This window comes from Podarcis vaucheri (genome assembly GCF_965113315.1).
Source record: "Podarcis vaucheri genome assembly, chromosome: 8".
NCBI lineage: Eukaryota > Metazoa > Chordata > Lepidosauria > Squamata > Lacertidae > Podarcis > Podarcis vaucheri.
In genome coordinates, this window is record NC_138766.1 from 24,966,168 (window position 1) to 24,986,142 (window position 19,975).

General features: G+C 43.9%; 1 protein-coding gene across 2 annotated transcripts in view; it reads right to left on the minus strand.

The window, feature by feature from the left end:
• DROSHA (drosha ribonuclease III) overlaps positions 1-19,975 on the minus strand; it is an 81,065-nt gene that overhangs the window by 48,622 nt on the left and 12,468 nt on the right. For both annotated transcript variants that reach the window (XM_082234185.1, XM_082234184.1), the window contains exons 9-18: positions 18,972-19,058; positions 17,314-17,385; positions 15,309-15,390; positions 12,379-12,453; positions 10,788-10,957; positions 7,972-8,096; positions 6,165-6,264; positions 3,990-4,097; positions 2,957-3,064; positions 1,044-1,182 (exon numbers count right to left, since the gene is read on the minus strand). In XM_082234185.1, coding sequence (XP_082090311.1) covers positions 1,044-1,182; positions 2,957-3,064; positions 3,990-4,097; positions 6,165-6,264; positions 7,972-8,096; positions 10,788-10,957; positions 12,379-12,453; positions 15,309-15,390; positions 17,314-17,385; positions 18,972-19,058 — 1,066 coding nt within the window. The remainder of the gene's footprint in view (positions 1-1,043; positions 1,183-2,956; positions 3,065-3,989; positions 4,098-6,164; positions 6,265-7,971; positions 8,097-10,787; positions 10,958-12,378; positions 12,454-15,308; positions 15,391-17,313; positions 17,386-18,971; positions 19,059-19,975) is intronic.

The window sequence follows — 19,975 nt, forward strand, 5'->3', positions numbered from 1 at the left end:
CCAATAGCTACCTCTGCATCCCAATAGCCAAGTACCTCTGTAGAATCAAAACCCATCTGCAATTTCTCCAGTCCCAACCCCATTTGACCATTGCCCAACCTTTTTGGCTTTGGGCATTTACATGTAAAGCCCATCCTTTCCACACCTTAGCCTGGAAAATCTCCCCCTTTTTTTTTTTTTAGCAAACTATCCATTCAACTGAGATGACCATCTTAACTCCACAAACTTGGGAATATGCCCCATTGAATTCAATGGGATTTACTTTACACAACCACCCTGCAGCTGGTAAAATAATGGGGACCAAACTATGCAAAAAAAAGTTTGGCTTGTAAGCCTAGATTTCTACATGCAAGCAGTACAAGAACTCTGCCCACTTTTGCCCTCTCGTTGTAGAACAGCAACTGACATTCGGGCGAAGAGAACACAACATGTGAAACGGTCTTATGAGAAGGCATGCTGGCTCTGGTAGGCACCAGGATGCCCGACCACCTGGCAACGACACATAAGTATACCTGAAGGAGCGTCTCCATCCCCATCGTTCAGCCCGGACCCTGAGGTCCAGCTCCAAGGGCCTTCTGGCGGTTCCCTCACTATGAGAAGTCAGGTTACAGGGAATCAGGCAGAGGGCCTTCTCGGTAGTGGCGCCCGCCCTGTGGAACGCCCTCCCACCAGATGTCAAGGCAATAAACAACTATCTGACTTTTAGAAGACATCTGAAGGCAGCTCTGTTTAGGGAGGTTTTTAATGTTTGATATTTTATCGTCTTTTTAATATTCTGTTGGGAGCTGCCCAGAGTGGCTGCGGAAACCAAGCCAGATGTGGGTGGGGTATAAGAAATAAATTATTATTATTATTATTATTATTATTATTATTATTATTATTATTACTATTACTATTATTATTATTACTATTATTATTATTATTATTATTCTGCCTTGGGTTCCTCAAGGGAAGAAAGGTGGTATATACAGTAGAGGAAAGGAATTAAAATAGATGAGGAGAAAGAAGTCAGAGGGGGGAATCATGACACCAGCAAAACGTACCTTTTTTCCTCATATGCATATGGTGGACTTTCCTATCTCCATATTTGGGCTGCCGGATGCCGCAGTTGGACAAAGAATTTCTGGCATGGTCTGGATTCATCCCGAAGTTTAGATGATGGCTTGGGTGAGTCATGGCCAGCTGTAAAGGCGGCAGAATCCCAAAGCAAAGACAAAACAGCCCTTTAAGCCTGCACTGCTCATTCCGTTCACTGCAAAGCTTTAAAAGGGACGGCTGCTGTGAAATTTCAGCAGCGCAGAACCACCCCCAGTTTTCACAACCGATCAAGCAACTTCAGAAGTTTTGGTTGTTCAAGTCCTCAGCGTCAGTAAGCGCCAATAGCTAAACGTTGCAACTCAGTTCCAAAGACAACTTATAGCCCAGGAGCATGTGGAACCGACACGGTTAGAGGCAGAGTTTGAAACTCCCATTGTTCCAGGCGCGTTTTGTGACAGGGAATTTCATGAGCGCAAGCAGTTTCTGAGCTCTAAAATTACAGATGGAAACTGCATATTGTGGGGAAAAGGAAAAGGCGCGTACTTTTCAATGCTTTCCATTTTTACTCTATTTGTTCATTTGGATTTTCCAAGATGGCGAACGGCACTTAGTCAGCGTGAGTGTGAGCTCCCTGATTTATCTTTTAACATTGTTTTAATGAGTATAGAAACCTTTTAACTTTTAACTTTAGTTTTTAGTTTTTAGTTTCAGTTTTAAATTAGTAAGTAGGAGGATGCCTTTTTCTATCGGGGAGACAACCATTGACCTTGAAACTGGGGCGGTTGCATGAAGAGAGAAATGACTAAGCAACTATACAGCCCTGCTTGTGGGAGAGGAACTGGGAAACGTACCAGAGATTCCAGAGATATAGACGACACAGAGGAACTGAGATGCCTGCCTCTTGCTAAACAAACAAAAATTAGTGAATCTGAAAGTACAAAGGATATTTTTAATATCCCGGTTTCAAACTCTTTCACACTGCTAGCAGAGATGAATGACGAGGAAACTAGTGTGAAAGAACCTTTTGATAACCTGCCTACTAAACCTTCAAGCAATAATAATACTGGCATCCACTCGAATGTTTGCACTAGAGCCCGTGAAAGCTGCATTGATGAGATACTATTTGAGCACTTGACTACTTTAGACCTGGTTGCTAGAACAGTGGACTATATCTTTAAATACATAAAAGACATCCGAGGATCCTTGGAGAAGATTATCTCGCTTGTATCCCTAACATTTGAAAAACTCAATAATAATAAAAAAGCAACAGAAAACTGCACATGAGGATCTAATTGCTGAAGCCAATAACCATGTAAAAATATCAGGCATGATAAAATCTTTGTTCTTTAATAGCATATTGTCTGACACCTTTCTTTCGTATTCACAGGAATGCAGGTAGACTAGATCTAGAATACTTGGGTTGCCTCCACCTTATAAACATAAACAGTTCTTCCATCCTTCTCCTTATATTCCACCCCTCTCCATCCTTTCAGTGACTCCCCTCCAACCAACTCCCTGGACTCATCTACATGGGTTAGTTCAAACGTTAAAAATACGTTATAAACATGTGACACCAGAGGGCGCTGTAGAGCAATGGGAAACGGCACTGAGAACTATATTGCTTTTTTAAAAAGTGTTTTTACAGATCAGTACAGATCCAGCCCCTCTCTCTGCTCCAGCCCCAACAAGGTCCTCTGCGCACTATGTGATGCCAACGGACAGTGCTTACAACTCATTCTTTGGCTCCCTGATTGGCTGTCTCCATCAGCCACCGTCTCTAGGTCGGCCTGGTCAGTTCTCTGGTTCTGCCGCCCACAAGCTAATGCAAACTTACCAGTGCATCTATTCCCTGCTCCTTTCCCCACCGCCACAATGCAACTTCAAACACATGGGAGTGAATTTCGGTCTATGACCTTACCTGCAATAAGCAGCGATCTTTAAAAGTGTAGCCTATCAGTTTATCCAGATGCATCAGACATTGATGGTAGCGGATGTGATGAGTCAGGACTGGAAGCATCATGGCATGCTAGGAGAAAGAATTGCCATTATTTATTTACCTGGAACTTTTAGCCCTATGTTTTTTCCAAGTATTGTTTTTAACACTTGATTGGGAGCCGCCCAGAGTGGCTGGGGAAACTCAGCCAGATGGGCAGGGTATAAATAATAAATTATTATTATTCTATTATATTCTTCAAGTAGTGGTTGAAGTGCTGGACTAGGCCCTAGGGGACCAGGGTTCAAATCCCCCACATTGCACATGAGCCACTACAAGAATGGTCAACAGTAGGTTGATTTTTAGGTTTACGCAGATCATGCAATAAGATTGAATCTGCCCAGCTAATTCTTTGATGATGATGATGATTTAAACAAGCAACAAGCAAGCAAAGAAAAGTGCATACAGTGTCTCCACTTTCAATTCATGGAGTCTTTTTGGCAACTTGCTTACATTCGGTACGAGACACTGCTGCAGATTATTATTATTATTATTAGAATTTATTTACCGCCCTATACCAGAGGTCTCAGGGCAGTTCACAGAATAAAATCAAAATGTAAAACCACAAAATGCATAATCAAAATAAAAACAACCCAATAACCCCCCCCCCAAAAAAAATCCCTACATTTTCAAAAGGGCATAGGATGTCAGTCAAATCAACCAAAGGTCTGGTTGAAGAGGAATGTTTTTGCCTGGCACTTAAAGGTATATGACGAAGGTGCCAGGTGAACTTCCTTAGGAAGAGCATTCCATAGATGGGGAGCCACTACAGAGAATATAACAGAGGTTCTTGAAAGAGAGTTGAAGGCCCTCGGTTTGGAAGAGGGCAGCAACGCCGGGGGCCCCCATCACTCGCTACCCCTATCCCAGCCGCCTCATCCGCATGCCTCAGATTTTACACACATAATTAAAATGCATCTGCTTCGTTCGCTAGGGATACGGAAGGGCATCCACTCACCTGACAGACATCGGAGCGGATGCCCGTTTTCCAGAAGCCTTGGCTGCTCAGCTCGACAGTTACTTCACGACGCATGGTGTTTTTCTGCCTAATCTTCTGCAGCGCTTCCTTTGCAGCAAAAAAAAAGGGGGGGGGTTATCTCTGTAGGATCTGGCCTGGGATAGCTCAGCAGAGCAACCTAAATTGCCCCTACGTGCATTCAGAAAAGAGACTCTTGGGTCAATGGGGCTTCTCTCACTCGCTGCTTGGGACAGGGGTCAGCAAACTTTTTCAGCAGGGGGCCGGTCCACTGTTCCTCAGACTTTGTGGGGGGCTGGACTATATTTTGAAAAATAATAATGAATGAATTCCTATGCCCCACAAATAACCCATTCTAAATAAAAGCACACATTCTACTCATGTAAAAACACCAGGCAGGCCCCACAAATAACCCAGAGGTGCATTTTAAATAAAAGGACACATTCTACCCATGTAGAAACATGCTGATTCCCGGACCATCCACGGGCCGGATTTAGAAGGCGACTACGCTGGATCTGCCCCCCGGGCCTTAGTCTGCCTACCCATGCCCTATGCGCTAGGATGAAGTTCAGTGGCCTTTGGGCCCTAGTGCTTGGCCTTAGAGTTCCAACGTCTTTCTCACACTTAAATTATACCATATCGATCTGCTCTTCCACTCCCAACCTGGGTTTGTATCAAACCTGAGTGTTTCCTGTCTTGAAAACCTAGAAAGCTTCTGCTGATCAATGTAGATGGTGCTAAGATGGACCGACGATCCAGCTTGATATAAGGCACGTTCTGGGAAAATGACTACCAGGTTTGCGCAAATAACACATTGCAGGTGTCGACAGGAGCCACAGCAACACCTGAGAGGTTCCTCAAAGGCCTAAGATCATACCAACACAGAAAGTGCCATGGTGGGTCAGATCAAGTTTCACTAAGTCTGGCATTCTTTTCAAGAACTCCAGAATCTGAGGCATCTGTTTGGCCACTGTGATAACCGGATGCTGAATCTGACAGGATTTGCTTCTGTCAGAACCAGGGCAATCCGCCAGAAATTGACCGTTGGTCCAGAAGCTCAGCCTTCTGTAGAGCTGGCCGATATATTGATAAATCGGCGTTCAGATTGCGACACCCGTTTCGGGCCATTTGAGCTGGCAATACATTAAAGGTAAAGGAACCCCTGACCATTAGGTCCAGTCATGTCCATTAATTTCAGTGGGTCTACACTCAATAGGACTAACATAGTATAGGTGAAGGTAAAGGGACCCCTGACCATTAGGTCCACTTGCGGACGACTCTGGAGTTGTGGCGCTCATCTCGCTTTATTGGCCAAGGGAGCTGGCGTACAGCTTCCTGGTCATGTGGCCAGCATGACAAAACCGCTTCTGGCAAACCAGAGCAGCGCATGGAAACACCGTTTACCTTCCCGCCTGAGTGGTACCTATTTATCTACTTGCACTTTGACGTGCTTTCGAACTGCTAGGTTGGCAGGAGCAGGGACTGGCCTGCAAACGCTGTCTGCACCTTTGAGGAAGCCCCATATGCTCCTCGCATGAGACAGAGCAGTATGGGGCTCGCTCAGCTGAAGGCCACCCCCACAACTGAGTGGTTTAATGAAAACCTGGTGCCCTTCCAGTTTGCATGAGCCAGAGCAATATCGGGCCTTGGTAGGGCTGGGCAATGTATTTCGGTTGCTTCTTGCTCCCCTAAACTGGGGAAGAAGATGCAGCCAGGATACATTCCAGACATGGTGATATATCAGCATATCGCACTACTAAGCTGCTGATATATCACAATGTCGAAAACCAGATATCGACCAGCCCTAGTCTTCTGTCTCTTGGGTCTGTTGTTGTTGTTGTTGTTGAAAAAAAGGAAAACCTATATCTGGAAATCTGTGGCAGAGAGCATGGGGCAGAAGAAAGGAATAAATTAAAAGGTCTAAATTGCTTTGGAAACAAAGCAATGATGCATTGACGCTGTGCTATTTGCAGAGAACCGTGGCAATATTTTCCAACACCCTCTTCAGCCTACGGTTCAGGGTTCAAGTCTCAGCAAAGGCAACAGCAACGTAAAGAAACAAAACATGGTATATAGACACACAGAGAAATTTGGCCAGGAATAAAATAAAATAAAATAAAATAAAATAAAATAAAATAAAATAAAATAGCAGCATACTTCTCTTTGCACAAGTTTCTGCTTATCCGCTTGTTTCACTTTGGGGCTGTTAGCCAGCAGGTGGCGCAATTTCACATAACTCTTCCAGAGTTTTTGGTACCTGTGAATTAAAAATAAAATAAAAAGAAAGTTGGATGGGAGATAAATCAGTCTTGATCCGTTTCCTTTTTGTTTTTGGTTAAGACGGCTGCCTAATAATTCTCAGGTCCATACTGGAAAGAAATCCTTTCCTATCCTTATATGGAAACTGGCATTATCTTGAAAAGAGAGCATAGCCAACATTTCCCAGCTAAACAAAGGCTGGCAGGCCTTGTTTCTTTACAATAGAAGAAGAAGAAGAGTTTGGATTTGATATCCCGCCTTTCACTCCCTTTAAGGAGTCTCAAAGCGGCTAACATTCTCCTTTCCCTTCCTCCCCCACAACAAACACTCTGTGAGGTGAGTGGGGCTGAGAGACTTCACAGAAGTGTGACTGGCCCAAGGTCACCCAGCAGCTGCATGTGGAGGAGCGGAGACACGAACCCGGTTCCCCAGATTACGAGACTACCGCTCTTAACCACTACACCACACTGGGAAGAGCGCATCGTTGCTTGGACCACAGCCTAGGGACTCGGGCCTTTGGAATGCTCCCAATGCCAGGTTTTTTTCCTTTACGTGAGACAGTTTCTATGTGAGGCAAACTAAGGAGTTGCAGGAAGAATCAAAGAAGGTGGTGGGAGATCTGCTATAACAAAATGCAGCAGTGAGGGGTAAAAGCTTGAATGGTAATGGGTAAAAATTTGGGCAGCCATTGGAAAAATTTACAGAGGATAAAGTTATCAGTGGCTACCAGGATGGCCTCAGTATTAGCACTGGGCGCTATATCGCCTCAAACCGGGTTGAAGTCCCTGTCGTGATATCAGTTTGGTAGTTTTTGACCTGGCAATATATTGTGAATCAGGATGTGTGCGCGCTATGCAAAAATCACAATGTGGGGGAAAGGGGGAAGCCAGCCAGTGCCTCTACATAGCTCCATCCTTATTTTAGACATTGTGAGATACAGTGGTACCTTGGGTTAAGTACTTAATTCGTTCCTGAGGTCCGTTCTTAACCTGAAACTGTTCTTAACCTGAAGCACCACTTTAGCTAATGGGGCCTCCTGCTGCCGCCGCACTGCCAAAGCATGATTTCTGTTCTCATCCTGAAGCAAAGTTCTTAACCTGAGATAATATTTCTGGGTTAGTGGAGTCTGTAACCTGAAGCATATGTAACCTGAAGCATATGAAAGCTGAGGTACCAAAGGCAACTGCTTGGCCCATGTGAGAGCAGAAGGAAATGGTTCTTAAGACAATAATAGTGAATGGACAGCCAAACATTTCGCAGATTACTCCCCAGGGAACCAAACAATGTTAATGATCCATCATGCAATGCACAAAACATAAGGGAATCGAGTCTTTAGGGAACCCACAAAAATTAAGAGAAGAGAAATTGGCGCTGGTTCAAGATAAATGGCCTACGGTTTACAATATAAGGATTTCATTTTAAAAGGCATGCATGTTTTTGAAACAAAATTAAAGGAATGCAGAAAGCAAAACCTTTTCACTTAAGGGGGGGGGGGGAGAAAGCATTTCAGAGCCCAGAATTTTACTGTGCAGCGCAGAACAATGACTGATTTTTTGCCCCCACCCCCTTTCCCTCTATTCTCCAGAGTACTATCGCAGTGGGTGTTCGCAACTGCTTTAACAGAAGCAGTTGCTTCGGCACCTGCCCATCAAGAGCAAGGCTGTTAAGACTGCATTCAGCCCCAGGCTTGACAATAATTGCTTACTGTGGGTCTCCAGCATAACTGAGTTGAGCAGGTCGTATTCCAAAGTGGACAATAATGGGGAAAGTAATCACATCAGGGTTGAACTGCTCACGATCCAATTGATCAATGCGAACCGAGCTGGGTTTCTGGAGCAAGCGGAGGGAAAAGATCAAACAATTAAATTTAGGTAACAGTGGCTCTATCGCAGATATATATAACTTTCCGAAAATGGCCTCTCCGCAGAGGAAGAGCCGGCCCCGAAGACAGCAGGGCCCATTCCAGCTTCCACTGTCTCTTCTCCACTCAACAAACAAATCTGAAACTCAACCTTGGTTTCAAATCCTCGTAAAACGAGAAGTCAAGCCAGCTGTGGCTAAGGGAGGAGGGAGCACGTGTTCCGGAGACTGGCTCCTGATTCGTTAACCACTGCTAACAGCCACCTGAATGGACCTGTTATGGACAAGCGGGGAGGAGAGAGTTGAATGACCACACCTACCGTATTTTTTGCACCATAACACTCACTTTTTTCCTCCTAGAAAGTAAGGGGAAATGTCTGTGCGTGTTATGGAGGGAATCCCTACGGGTGGCATGCCTACGGATTTTCCTCCTCTAAAAACTACGTGCGTGTTATGGTCAGGTGTGTGTTATAGAGCGAAAAATACGGTAGGTTTGTACGAAATGCAGCCCCCTTGCTAGCTGAAGGATTTCTGTGCATGCAACAGGACTTTCCTCCAGTGACGTAGCGTGGGTTGCTGGAGCCCGGGGGTGCACAGAGCGAGGTGGTGGGTGGGAGGGGAATGGTTTATGCATGCACATTCAACCGCCTAATGATGACCACGTCACCTGGGAGATCATAGCCGCAGAGGTAAGAAGAGTCGTTCCGTTGTCTAGAGAGGTCACTCCCTGGTTCTAAGGGAGAAGCCGTTTTTAAGGGAGCCCAGTGACGGAAGTGCGCAGCTCTATCGAGGCAGCATCAGGGGTTGGAATTTTGCACCCCCTAAGAATTTTGCGCCCAAGGCAACCACCGCTCTGCCCCTCCCCACCTTACTTTCCCCTGCCTCCTTCCCCCCCCCATATGTACTACATCCTTCCCAAATCAAGAGGGTGGGAGTGCAAGTTGAAAGACTATCTCGCTCTGCATGGGATACAATAAGACGCACACCACAGACGACGATTTTCCCACTTAGAACTTCCCTGGAGTTAAAAGCAAAGTCGAGAGACAACAGGAAAACTGTCTACCAATGATTGATTCCACTGTTTACGCTGCACATCTAAGTGTTTAAGGCGAGAGTGAATTGCTAAGGGTTCATTATAGCTAAAAGGAGAGATATAACTGAGGAAATAAACCCGTCACACAAAAATACCACGCTCCATTCAGCTTTTCCTCACGCCACCAACCCAAACTCTAGAGCGACAAGGTAGCCAACGAAAGGGGTGTGTGCAGAAGCACTGTTCGAAGTGTGTGAAGGCCTTCACAGAATTTAAAGGTATTCTAAAAAACATTTAAAAGGTTAGGTACTGCAAGACGTCGCTTCTCTTTCCTGAACTTGCTATTTATTACCAGCAGGAATTAAAACGTGACCCTCTCATGGAAGGAATGACAAAGAGGGGGAACAAGCAAACTGCGGCCATTCTTCTCCTTCCTCCTCGACTTATTACTGACAAAGAAAGCTGTAACTACAAAACACACCAATAAAACAGCTCTCTCATAAGCCTCTCCTGATCTTTCCCTATTGTGCCGAATGAGAGTTTTACTGCTGAGCTCAACAATCGCAAGGCGAAACTTTCAACGGCAAAACCCAGGACATTCCTATCATTCCAAAAAAAAGAAAGAAAAAATACACGGCTATTGTGCAGCGTTACAATGGACACCAAGCCCAATCTCCACAGAATAAAGCGAGCAGAATTGTGTGTACATCTGCGTGTACATCTGCTTCCTAGAGGACTGCAGCGTTGTTGGAGAAGGAGTTGGGGGGCGGGGGACAGTGTGGAAAACTTTAGTGACACCCAAGACACTAAAACCTTAGGTGCCAGGCAAAAATGTTCCTTTATAACCAGGCCTTTGGTTGATTTGATTGACATCCTATGCCTAAAATGTGGGGGTTTTTTTGGGGGGGGATATCGGGTTGTTATTTTTATTTAGAATATATATTTTATGGTTTTATATTTTGATTTTGTTCTGTGAACTGCCCTGAAACCTCCAGGTATAGGGCGGTATATAAATTCAATTAATAATAATAATAATAATAATAATAATAATAATAATAATACAGTCGTACCTTGGCTCCCGAACTAAATCGGCTCTCGAACGATCAAAACTTGGAAGCGAGTGTTCCGGTTTTCCCTCACTGTGATAAGTGAGGTTACAGGGAACCAGGCAGAGGGCCTTCTCGGTAGTGGCGCCCGCCCTGTGGAACGCCCTCCCGTCAGATGTCAAAGAAATAAACAGCTATCTGACTTTTAAAAGATATCTGAAGGCAACTCTGTTTAGATAAGTTTTTAATATTTGATGTTTTAGCGTGTTTTTAATATTCTGTTGGGAGCCACGTAGAGTGGCTGGGAAAACCCAGTCAGATGGGTGGGGAAATAAATAAATATTATTATTATTATTATTTGCACCCACAGATGCCTTACGACCCTAGATTACTACCTTTTATTGTCCTGCAATCATCACTGCATCTTAATGTTTCGTTGTCCCTAAGATGGCCAAACAGCTTTCGGGCAGCTGGTCTAGGCCGCAACCAAAATAAATCAATAGATTGGGAGAGATGGAATTGATTGTGGTTCGGGGTTTGGGCACAGCACAAGAAAACTCAATCTGAGAACATTTGCAGTACCATGCCAGGGCTGGTGACGATCATCCCCTTGCACTCCTCGGCATATTTCTGCCACTCCAGCTCCTCCCATTGTAGCATATTGGCAATCTCCTCTTCAGGCACCAGCGGCTTATTGCAGCGTAACAAATACAGCAGAATCTGGTGCATGGACAGCACTTCTTTCCCTCCATCTTCAAAGAAAAAAGAAGAAGAGAAGAAGAGTTTGGATTTGATATCCCGCTTTATCACTACCCGAAGGAGTCTCAAAGCAGCTAACATTCTCCTTTCCCTTCCTCCCCCACAACAAACACTCTGTGAGGTGAGTGGGGCTGAGAGACTTCACAGAAGTGTGACTAGCCCAAGGTCACCCAGCAGCTGCAGGTGGAGGAGCGGAGATGCGAACCCGGTTCCCCAGATTACGAATCTACCGCTCTTAACCACTACACCAAACACTGTTTCTAGAGGAAGCAGAAGTAGGCGTCAAAAAGAAGCAACAGCAGTCAAGGTTGCAAGTGGCTCTAACGAAAGGCAACAGCTGCGATCCCAAACATGTCCTATTCATTGGGATTTATTCCGAGGTTGGCGGGGTTAGGATTGCAGATGGATACAAGGCCACCGGCACATTCAGAAATTGGTGGGAATTAACTGGAGGCTCTGGTCTGACAGACACTTTTTTTTCTAGATCTCAGCAGACTCACAAACTTACCAGAGTCCTTGCACACTCCCAAATGCCATTTTGTGGGGGCTATCAGCAGTTTGAACCTTAGGTGAGACTGTCAATCTGACCACCATGCATTATTACAAGTTTGGTGCGAATTCTTTCACACTGCTCAGCTGGCCGTGGCATGGATGGCCACTTTCGATTTAAAATGTGCAGGAAGTACAAAGAGAAATGTGTCGGCTGCCAGTTTGAAATTCTGCTTTCAAGGTTGGGGGTATCACTTTGTGACATGTCACCGACACACTAGTTCACAAATCCAAGCGTCAAGGAGTTACTGTGTTAAATCAGCCCAATTTTAAGAGTACTTTCTAACTACAGCATGAGCCCATGTTGGGAGAAAAACGCAAACTAAAGGCAGCTCCATTTAAAAAGAAAAAAGGAGTCTACCCAATATCTGAAGACAATATCTAAGGGTGGAAACAAAACTTGATTACAGCCATAGCTTGGATTCCGAACGCCTTGGTACTCAGATGTTTTGGCTCCCGAACGCCACAAACACGGAAGTGAGTGTTCCAGTTTGCGAACGTTCTTTGGAACCTGAACATCCGACAGGGTTCCGCTGCTTCCGATTGGCTGCAGGAGCTTCCTGCAGCCAATCAAAAGCTGCACTTTGGTTTCCGAAAGTTTTGGAAGTCAAATGGACTCCCAAAATGGATTCCGTTCAACTTCCAAGGTACGACTGTATTGGGAATGTGCAACACTGGTCATACTGAGAGTGGTACCAAAGCAATCAACGGACCTAAGTGAAGACATTTCCTTTTTATTTGTTGGTATGAAGGAACATTCCATTGTGTCAACTTCCTGCCTGCAGTCTGATGACATGATACACCCCAGCTGAGCATCCCAGCAAGAGCTGCCTGGCTGCTGTACCAGTAACAACAAAAAACTTACCTGGAAGAAACCTGACAAAACGAGGCATGAAATGAAACCGGGGGCAGGAAGCATCGTTGTTTTCTAATGAAGGACCTTCAACGAGAAATTAGAAGCAATTCAAAACACAAGCAACACATTTCACAAGTCTCCATCTTTGGTATTCTATTTTTTTAAAACATATATCTTTATTAATTTAAAATAAATACATTTATGACAAAACAGACGTACATACAAGTAAACAAACATACAATCAAACAAACAAATAACAGAAAAATCAAACAGACCACCACACTATAAGATACAAGAAGATTAATATAATTATCATCATATATACTCCTGATACTGAACACAATTATAAAACTTATAGAGAAGAAATTTAAAACTGACTTCACATTAATCTCACTGTACTTTATCTATCCATTACAGTTAGATATTTCTTATATAATTTCTTTTTACCTCCCTACGAACTTATATTTATACAATACAGGGATCAGTCTAATTCTGCCACTATGTTTCCTTTTATTCCATAGTTTTCTAAATATTCTTTAAAGATTCCCCAATCTTTATAGACTTTGGTATTCTAAAAAAACATAAAAGTTTATACAGAGCTGTGCATATTCCACGACTGCGCTGCAAATGCAACGGTTTGGTATTTAGGGTGGATAGGTCATTAAAAAAAAAAAAGCAAACTTCTAGGCCTCATAGGTTAAGATAGGATTAAAAGTGGATGGGATTCCTGTTTGCCTTAAAATTCAGCACATGGCTCGGCGGTATTTTCTGAGGCTGTGGTGCAGTCTCCTTCCCATATTTAGTTTATGCATGCAACTTTGCTTAATTTCTGCAGGTCAGGAGGATTTTTCTCGGTGCACAATTGGCTGGTCTGATGCAGTACACACAACGCAAGGCATATACCTGCTGTCTTCCTATGTTATAATTCTCATTAAAATCTCCATCCTCCTCCGCCAGCCAGGACATGTAAGGCACAATCCTCTACTGCAGATCCGCAATGACAGATACACCAACCAAACACCTGAAATACACCAGAGGAGCCTTCGGGCAAGGAAGACGCGCTGGTGGGAAGGCTGGAACCGACTAGAGTCAGGAATATTATTTGTTCACAGACTTCCTCCATGTTTTGGTGGCATACGGGTATTATCGCCAGCTGCCCCAGATTGGATGCCACTGGTGACGTTTCATAATACAGTGGTACCTCTGCTTACATACTTAATTCATTCCAGAGGTCCATTCTTAACCTGAAACTGTTCTTAACCTGAGGTACCACTTTAGCTAATGGGGCCTCCAACTGCCATTGCGCCACTGCCACGCGATTTCTGTTCTCATCCTGAGGTAAAGTTCTTAACCCGAGGTACTATTTCTGGGTTAGCGGAGTCTGTAACCTGAAGCGTATGTAACCTGAAGCGTATGTAACCTGAGGTACCACTGTATTACGCTATTATAATGAGCGTACAAGATAGCACCGTCGGAATGTGCCTTTCCGATTTTGTAAAAAAGAAAGAAAGGAAGGAAATAAATCTCATCACCATTCATTCTCACTCGGAGCTAGGGAACGTATTTTAGAAAACCAAGGGAAGCACACAAGAAGAACCCTCAAACTCATCAGACTTTCTACATTACAAAGCCTGCATTTCCTTAAACCAAGTCTTCGGAAGCATATCAAACTCCACAAGAAGCCTGTATATCTCAGCTCAAGATTCTTCTGAGAAGCCCTTGGCTTTTTAAAACAAATTCTTCCTCAAGGCTCAATGGGAGGGGGGGTTAGAGACAGCATGGATGCTTTCATTTTGACCGCGCCACAATCCGAGGACGATTTCCAACCCCCAAAAAAGGACAGCTTGCCACCTGCGATGTTTGCTACAATTTTTATTGCATCGCGCCACAGCCACATGCTCCTGTCTCCTATAAGCTGCATGGTGCCAACGTTTTTGTCTGGTGCTAAGATCACAACTCATTGTGCCCACCTTACGGTAATTAAAATCTCAGAGGCACGCATCCCCCAAGAAACAAAGTCACGGAGAACAAGCGAGATTTATAATAAATTTGTTGCGGTGCTCAGTGCTCCAGCCAACCCGTGCCTTCTCTTAGGTTGTGCTATTTCATACTCCAACCCCAAAGAAACATTATGGTGCTGGAGGAGACTCTTGAGAGTCCCATGGACTGCAAGAAGAGCAAACCTATCAAGTCTTAAGGAAATCAGCCCTGAGTGCTCACTGGAAGGACAGATCGTGAAGCTGAGGCTCCAATACTTTGGCCACCTCATGAGGAGAAGACTCCCTGGAAAAGACCCTGATGTTGGGAAAGATGGAGGGCACAAGGAGAAGGGGATGACAGAGGACAAGATGGTTGGACAGTGTTCTTGAAGCTACCAGCATGAGTTTGACCAAACTGCAGGAGGCAGTGGAAGACAGGAGTGCCTGGCGTGCTCTGGTCCATGGGGTCACGAAGAGTCGGACACGACTAAACAACAACAACAACAAGCATGCCCAGTTTCCATTAAGCTGACTTTTCCTTTGGAGAGACGCCTGTCTTTTTTCCTGCTTCTGCAACCTTTGAGAATCTACCAAACATGCCTGGACCTCCATGCAGTCTCTCGGTAGCTCCAATTTGGCAACAAAGCCATCCTAACTCATCGCTTGAGTTCACTATCAGGACGTACGATGATTTACAAAAGAGAGGCAGCCATTGTTGCTTTTTAACTTCATAAGCCCAGCTTGTTAAGTACAGCATTCTCTTGTACACCAAAGAAATTTCCTTGCGTATGTTTCGGTAAATACAGGGAATGAGATTTGTGTGTCGCTCAGTCACACCCAGTGGTGTGTGAGATTCTGACCACCGGGACAAGTATTGAAACAACCCTCTGAAATACCTTTGGGATTTTCATTTTATCCCCTGCTCTCATCCACATACACATTCTCAAACTCAAAAGTTACCGGTAAGATTCCAGTCATAAAGTTCCAGGATATCTTTAAACAAATAGGAAGAGAACAGCTCCAGTCCTCGTACGCAAAAATTCTGGAAAAGGAAAAGGAGCCAATGTTAATGTCAATGATCAATGTATGAGCAACATACCTAAACCCCAACAAAGTGGTTGGTCAGATTACAGGATATAATTTGGCAATAGTTCCTACGGTTGCTGCTATAGGCATACTTGACAAGTTAATGCCAATCAGGTTCATAAAATACACACAGGTCCTGCGTTCTGAACACTCGTTATGCAGAAACTCATTTATCCAAATGCGACAAATTCGTACCCAAACCTCGCTATGCAAACTACAGATTCAGGTACCTGTAACAGAGAGCTTTTTTCCTTTTTTTTACTTCCTGGTTTGCCTTTTGCTGGTTGGCTGAGGGTTTTCAGAAGGTTTTCTTGCTTTCTGGGCTCCAAATTCCATGGTTGAGAATGCATTAGAAATTTCCCCGTAGGAATCAATGGAAATTGTTGGTTTGTTACACTTGACGCTCGCCTAACAGACGAGGGAACGCATTGTGTTCGGATGGCGGGATGTTATTACATATTATAATAATACGTAAATTATAGCACATACACTAGTAAAAAGAAACCTGGGCCAGGGGCGGGGGGGAGACCCGCAAGTCCCATTATGGTGGAAAGAATCTAAAGCACAGGATTTTAACGTGTAACTTCTTCTTCTTCTTAATTTATTTATATCCCGCCCATCTGGCCCAGTTGTTGTTGTTGTTGCTCTTGTTGTTGTTGTTGTTGTTATTACTAGCACTACTACTATACATTCAGGGGGGGGGGCATCCCTTACTAAAAGCCTAAATCTAGACCGGAAGCAAAAATTACGAGCTCAGGGCTAAGCCATAACTTTCGGAGTGCCAACAGCCTTTCACTTGAATAAGCAGAAGAGATGATATATGTGGAAAGGAGGACCTCTCCCATAATTCTCGGAGGCTGCCACGTTCTAGCTAAAAAGCTGATAAATCACTGCTGGTGTCGTAACAAGGCGTTTTCGCAGTCACTAATCAGCACCTCACAAAGTGGGGATTATTGTCCTTATGAACGGGCCGGGGAAGGAAATAAATAAAAGCAAAACCGCACGCGCCAATCTGGAAATAAAGCGTTCTTCATTAAAACGCGACTTTCCCCTCTAGATGCGACGGGTGCAAAAATACGAACAATGGGAGGGTTACAAATAACGCGCACATATCCAAAGACTGCTGTCCTGAAAGTTTGGAGAAGAGGCAGCCTCAGAGGGTACGTGCATGATTTAAAGATGCGAGGCAGGGGTGAGAACCTGGGGGGGGGCTATTGGGTTATTGTTTTTATTTTTATTATGTATTTTGTGGTTTTATATCTTGATTTTATTCTGTGAACCGCCCTGAGACCCCTGGATATAGGGCAGTACAGTGGTACTTCAGTTAAAGAACAGTCCGGTTTAAGAATGATTTGGTTTACAAACTCCACAAAACCAGAAATAGTGTCCTGGTTTGAGAACTTTACCTCGTGTAAGAACGGAATCCAAAGGGTGGAAGGGCACCAACGGCGGAAGGCCGCATTAGGGAAAGCGTTCCTCGGTTTAAAAACGGTTTTGGTTTAAGAACGGACTTCCAGAACAGTTTAAGTTCGTAAACCGAGGTCCCACCGTATATAAATTTAATCAACAATGGCAACAACAATACTGTTGTACAGTTTTAACAAAATGCTACTCTCCCCCACAGCATTATTCACTTAGTGGCGCTAATAGACTGATGGCAACAGAGTTTACTTTCACGAGAACATTTGCTTAACTTATTTTACACCTTTCATTAGCATGTTTTCATATCGATATTCCAGGACTGTACACCTTTAATCAGAAGCGCTCATCCAGCCAGACAGTACAAACTTCTTCGGAATATGCATGAACCAACGAGCTAAACGTTCTCGACGCGCCACAAAGCAAACAGATGTTGTGCATCATCGTTCCCATAACTTACTTCGGGTATCATCTCCTCAATGAAATGAATCGTATAATCGATGTTAAATCGGATGACTTTGCACAGAGGTATCTGGAGAGATGAGAAGAAACATATTCACGAGAGAGGTTCAGTCTCAAAGAGCAATGCAGGCAGCACCCTCGCTGCATTCTCTTGCTTTCTTCTGATCCAAAATTAAAAGGGGGGGGGGGGGTTTGAAAAGGGCTTGAGACAGCCAGCTAGGAAATAGCATGACAAGCAAGGCACGTATGACATCTGCTGGTAGAGACTGCCATCTGCTGGAGGCACGACTGCACCGAGCACAGATTTCACAAAAAGTAGTGGCTACAAAGCGGGTGGCGCTGTGGGTTAAACCACAGAGCCTAGGACTTGCTGATCAGAAGGTCGGCAGTTCGAATCCCCGCGACAGGGTGAGCTCCTGTTGCTCGGTCCCTGCTCCTACCAACCTAGCAGTTCAAAAGGACATAAAAGTGCAAGTAGATAAATAGGTACCGCTCCGGCGGGAAGGTAAACGGCGTTCCTGTGCGCTGCTCTGGTTCGCCAGAAGCGGCTTAGTCATGTTGGCCACATGACCCGGAAGCGAGATGAGCGTCACAACCCCAGAGTCGGTCACGAATGGACTTAATGGTCGGGGTCCCTTTACCTTTACTTTAATGGCTACAACAGGAAGGCTTAAACCTCTTTGGGACAAACCAGGGTGGATAAAAAAATCAATGGTTTTCTTTTTTGGAAAAAAAAAATTAAATCAGTTTTTTTTTAATTTAAATTGGATTTTTAAAATAAAATGCTTTTGGAGGAAAAATCTTTCTAAAGGTAGTTTTCTATTTAATTTACATTATGGTCCAAAGGCCATCAGGAAATAAGGATTTGTTTTAAGTTTTTCATGTGTGCTAAAACTCAGTCTTAAGGTTTTCTTTTTAAAAATTGTTTAACCACATCAGTTAACAAACAATGGATACATATGCTATAATGTTATTGTTTTAGTTATACAAATTGTTTAAATTGTTATTAAGGAAATGATTATTATTTTTCTCCTTCCAATAAACAACAGCAGAAAAGTTGTCCAAATATAAACAGTTAACTTATTAAACCTCACAATAATTTCATAATTATTGGTCTATGTATTTCTAACAGCATAACCAAATCGGTAATTTTTGATATAACTGCAAAAACTACTCTGAAAATTTATTATTCCAAAAATGAAACCTTCATCTGGCTGTAAATATTAAGATTAAACCAGCAAGAACGAGTCTTTCTGTAAAAGAAAATGATTTGAATCAAGTCTTACTGACTAATGATTTAAATGGTGATTTAAAATTGATTTGATTTAAATCAAATCCACCCTGGGACAGACCATCTGAATAGGTCAATTATTGTCAAGATAAGACTATGCAGAGACTGAACAAGCCGGGATCAGCTATGTCACTGGTGGATTCGCCTTGTGTTAGGAAACATTTTTTAAGTAAAGTTAAAAAGGCAGGGGCACTTCATCTCCAAAGAACAGATAAAAAAAATGTTTAAAGGGACAAAGATTTCACGGGAGGGCTGCTATAGGTTTGATTTTTACTACAGAGAAGAAAGCTAGCATACACAGAAATTATAAAAACCCCAACAGCCATCCATAAAACTAGCTGGGCCAGGAAAGAAAGGCGACTTACGTTGGTGAGGGGAGCATGGGCAAACATGGAAAAGCCTTCGAAGATGTACTCGTGGTCATCGTACTCGATCACAGTTGGCCTGTCTGTCTAAAGAGATAAGGGCAAAAGCCACAGGTCAGACTAGCCTTGCAAATAAGGCTAAGCTCTTGAAAGACCTACACTGGCTTCCAGTACGTTTCCGAGCACAATTCAAAGTGTTAGTGCTGACGTTTAAAGCCCTAAACGGCCTTGGTCCAGTATACCTAAAGGAGCGTCTCCACCCCCATTGTTTAGCCCGGACACTGAAGTCCAGCGCTGAGGGCCTTCTGGCAGTTCCCTCACTGCGAGAAGCCAAGTTACAGGGAACCAGGCAGAGGGCCTTCTCGGTAGTGGCGCCCTCCCTGTGGAATGCCCTCCCACCAGATGTCAAAGAGAAAAACACCTACCAGACTTTTAGAAGACATCTGAAGGCAGCCCTGTTTAGGGAAGCTTTTAATGTTTAATAGGCTATTGTATTTTAATATTCTGCTGGAAGACGCCCAGAGTGGCTGGGGAAACCCAGCCAGATGGGTGGGATATAAATTAATTTATTATTATTATTATTATTATTATTATTATTATTATTATTATTATTATTATTACAGAAGCTAGTTTATTGTTATTGTTATTGCAGAAGTTAATAGCCTGCTGAAATGCTTGCTGGCGTTCCAGGGACTAGCAGAGCAGCAACCCAAACTTCTGTTCATCCTCCAATAGCTTGCTGCATTTCTATGCTGGACGACGGGGCTGGCACCATAGCGGTCAGCAGGGTGGGACGGTGCAGACCTGCTGACACAGGGGTCACCATGGTTTACCATGAGGGGTCACCATGGTTTACCATGAGGTTGTAGGAGGAGTGTGCGAGGAGGCATTGAGCTCCTGGTGAAACGGAGGACCTCTCCGTGGTGGATTCTCCTTCTTTGGAGGTCTTTAAGCAGAGGCTTGACAACCATATGCTCTGATGGTGTTTCCTGCTTGGCAGGGGG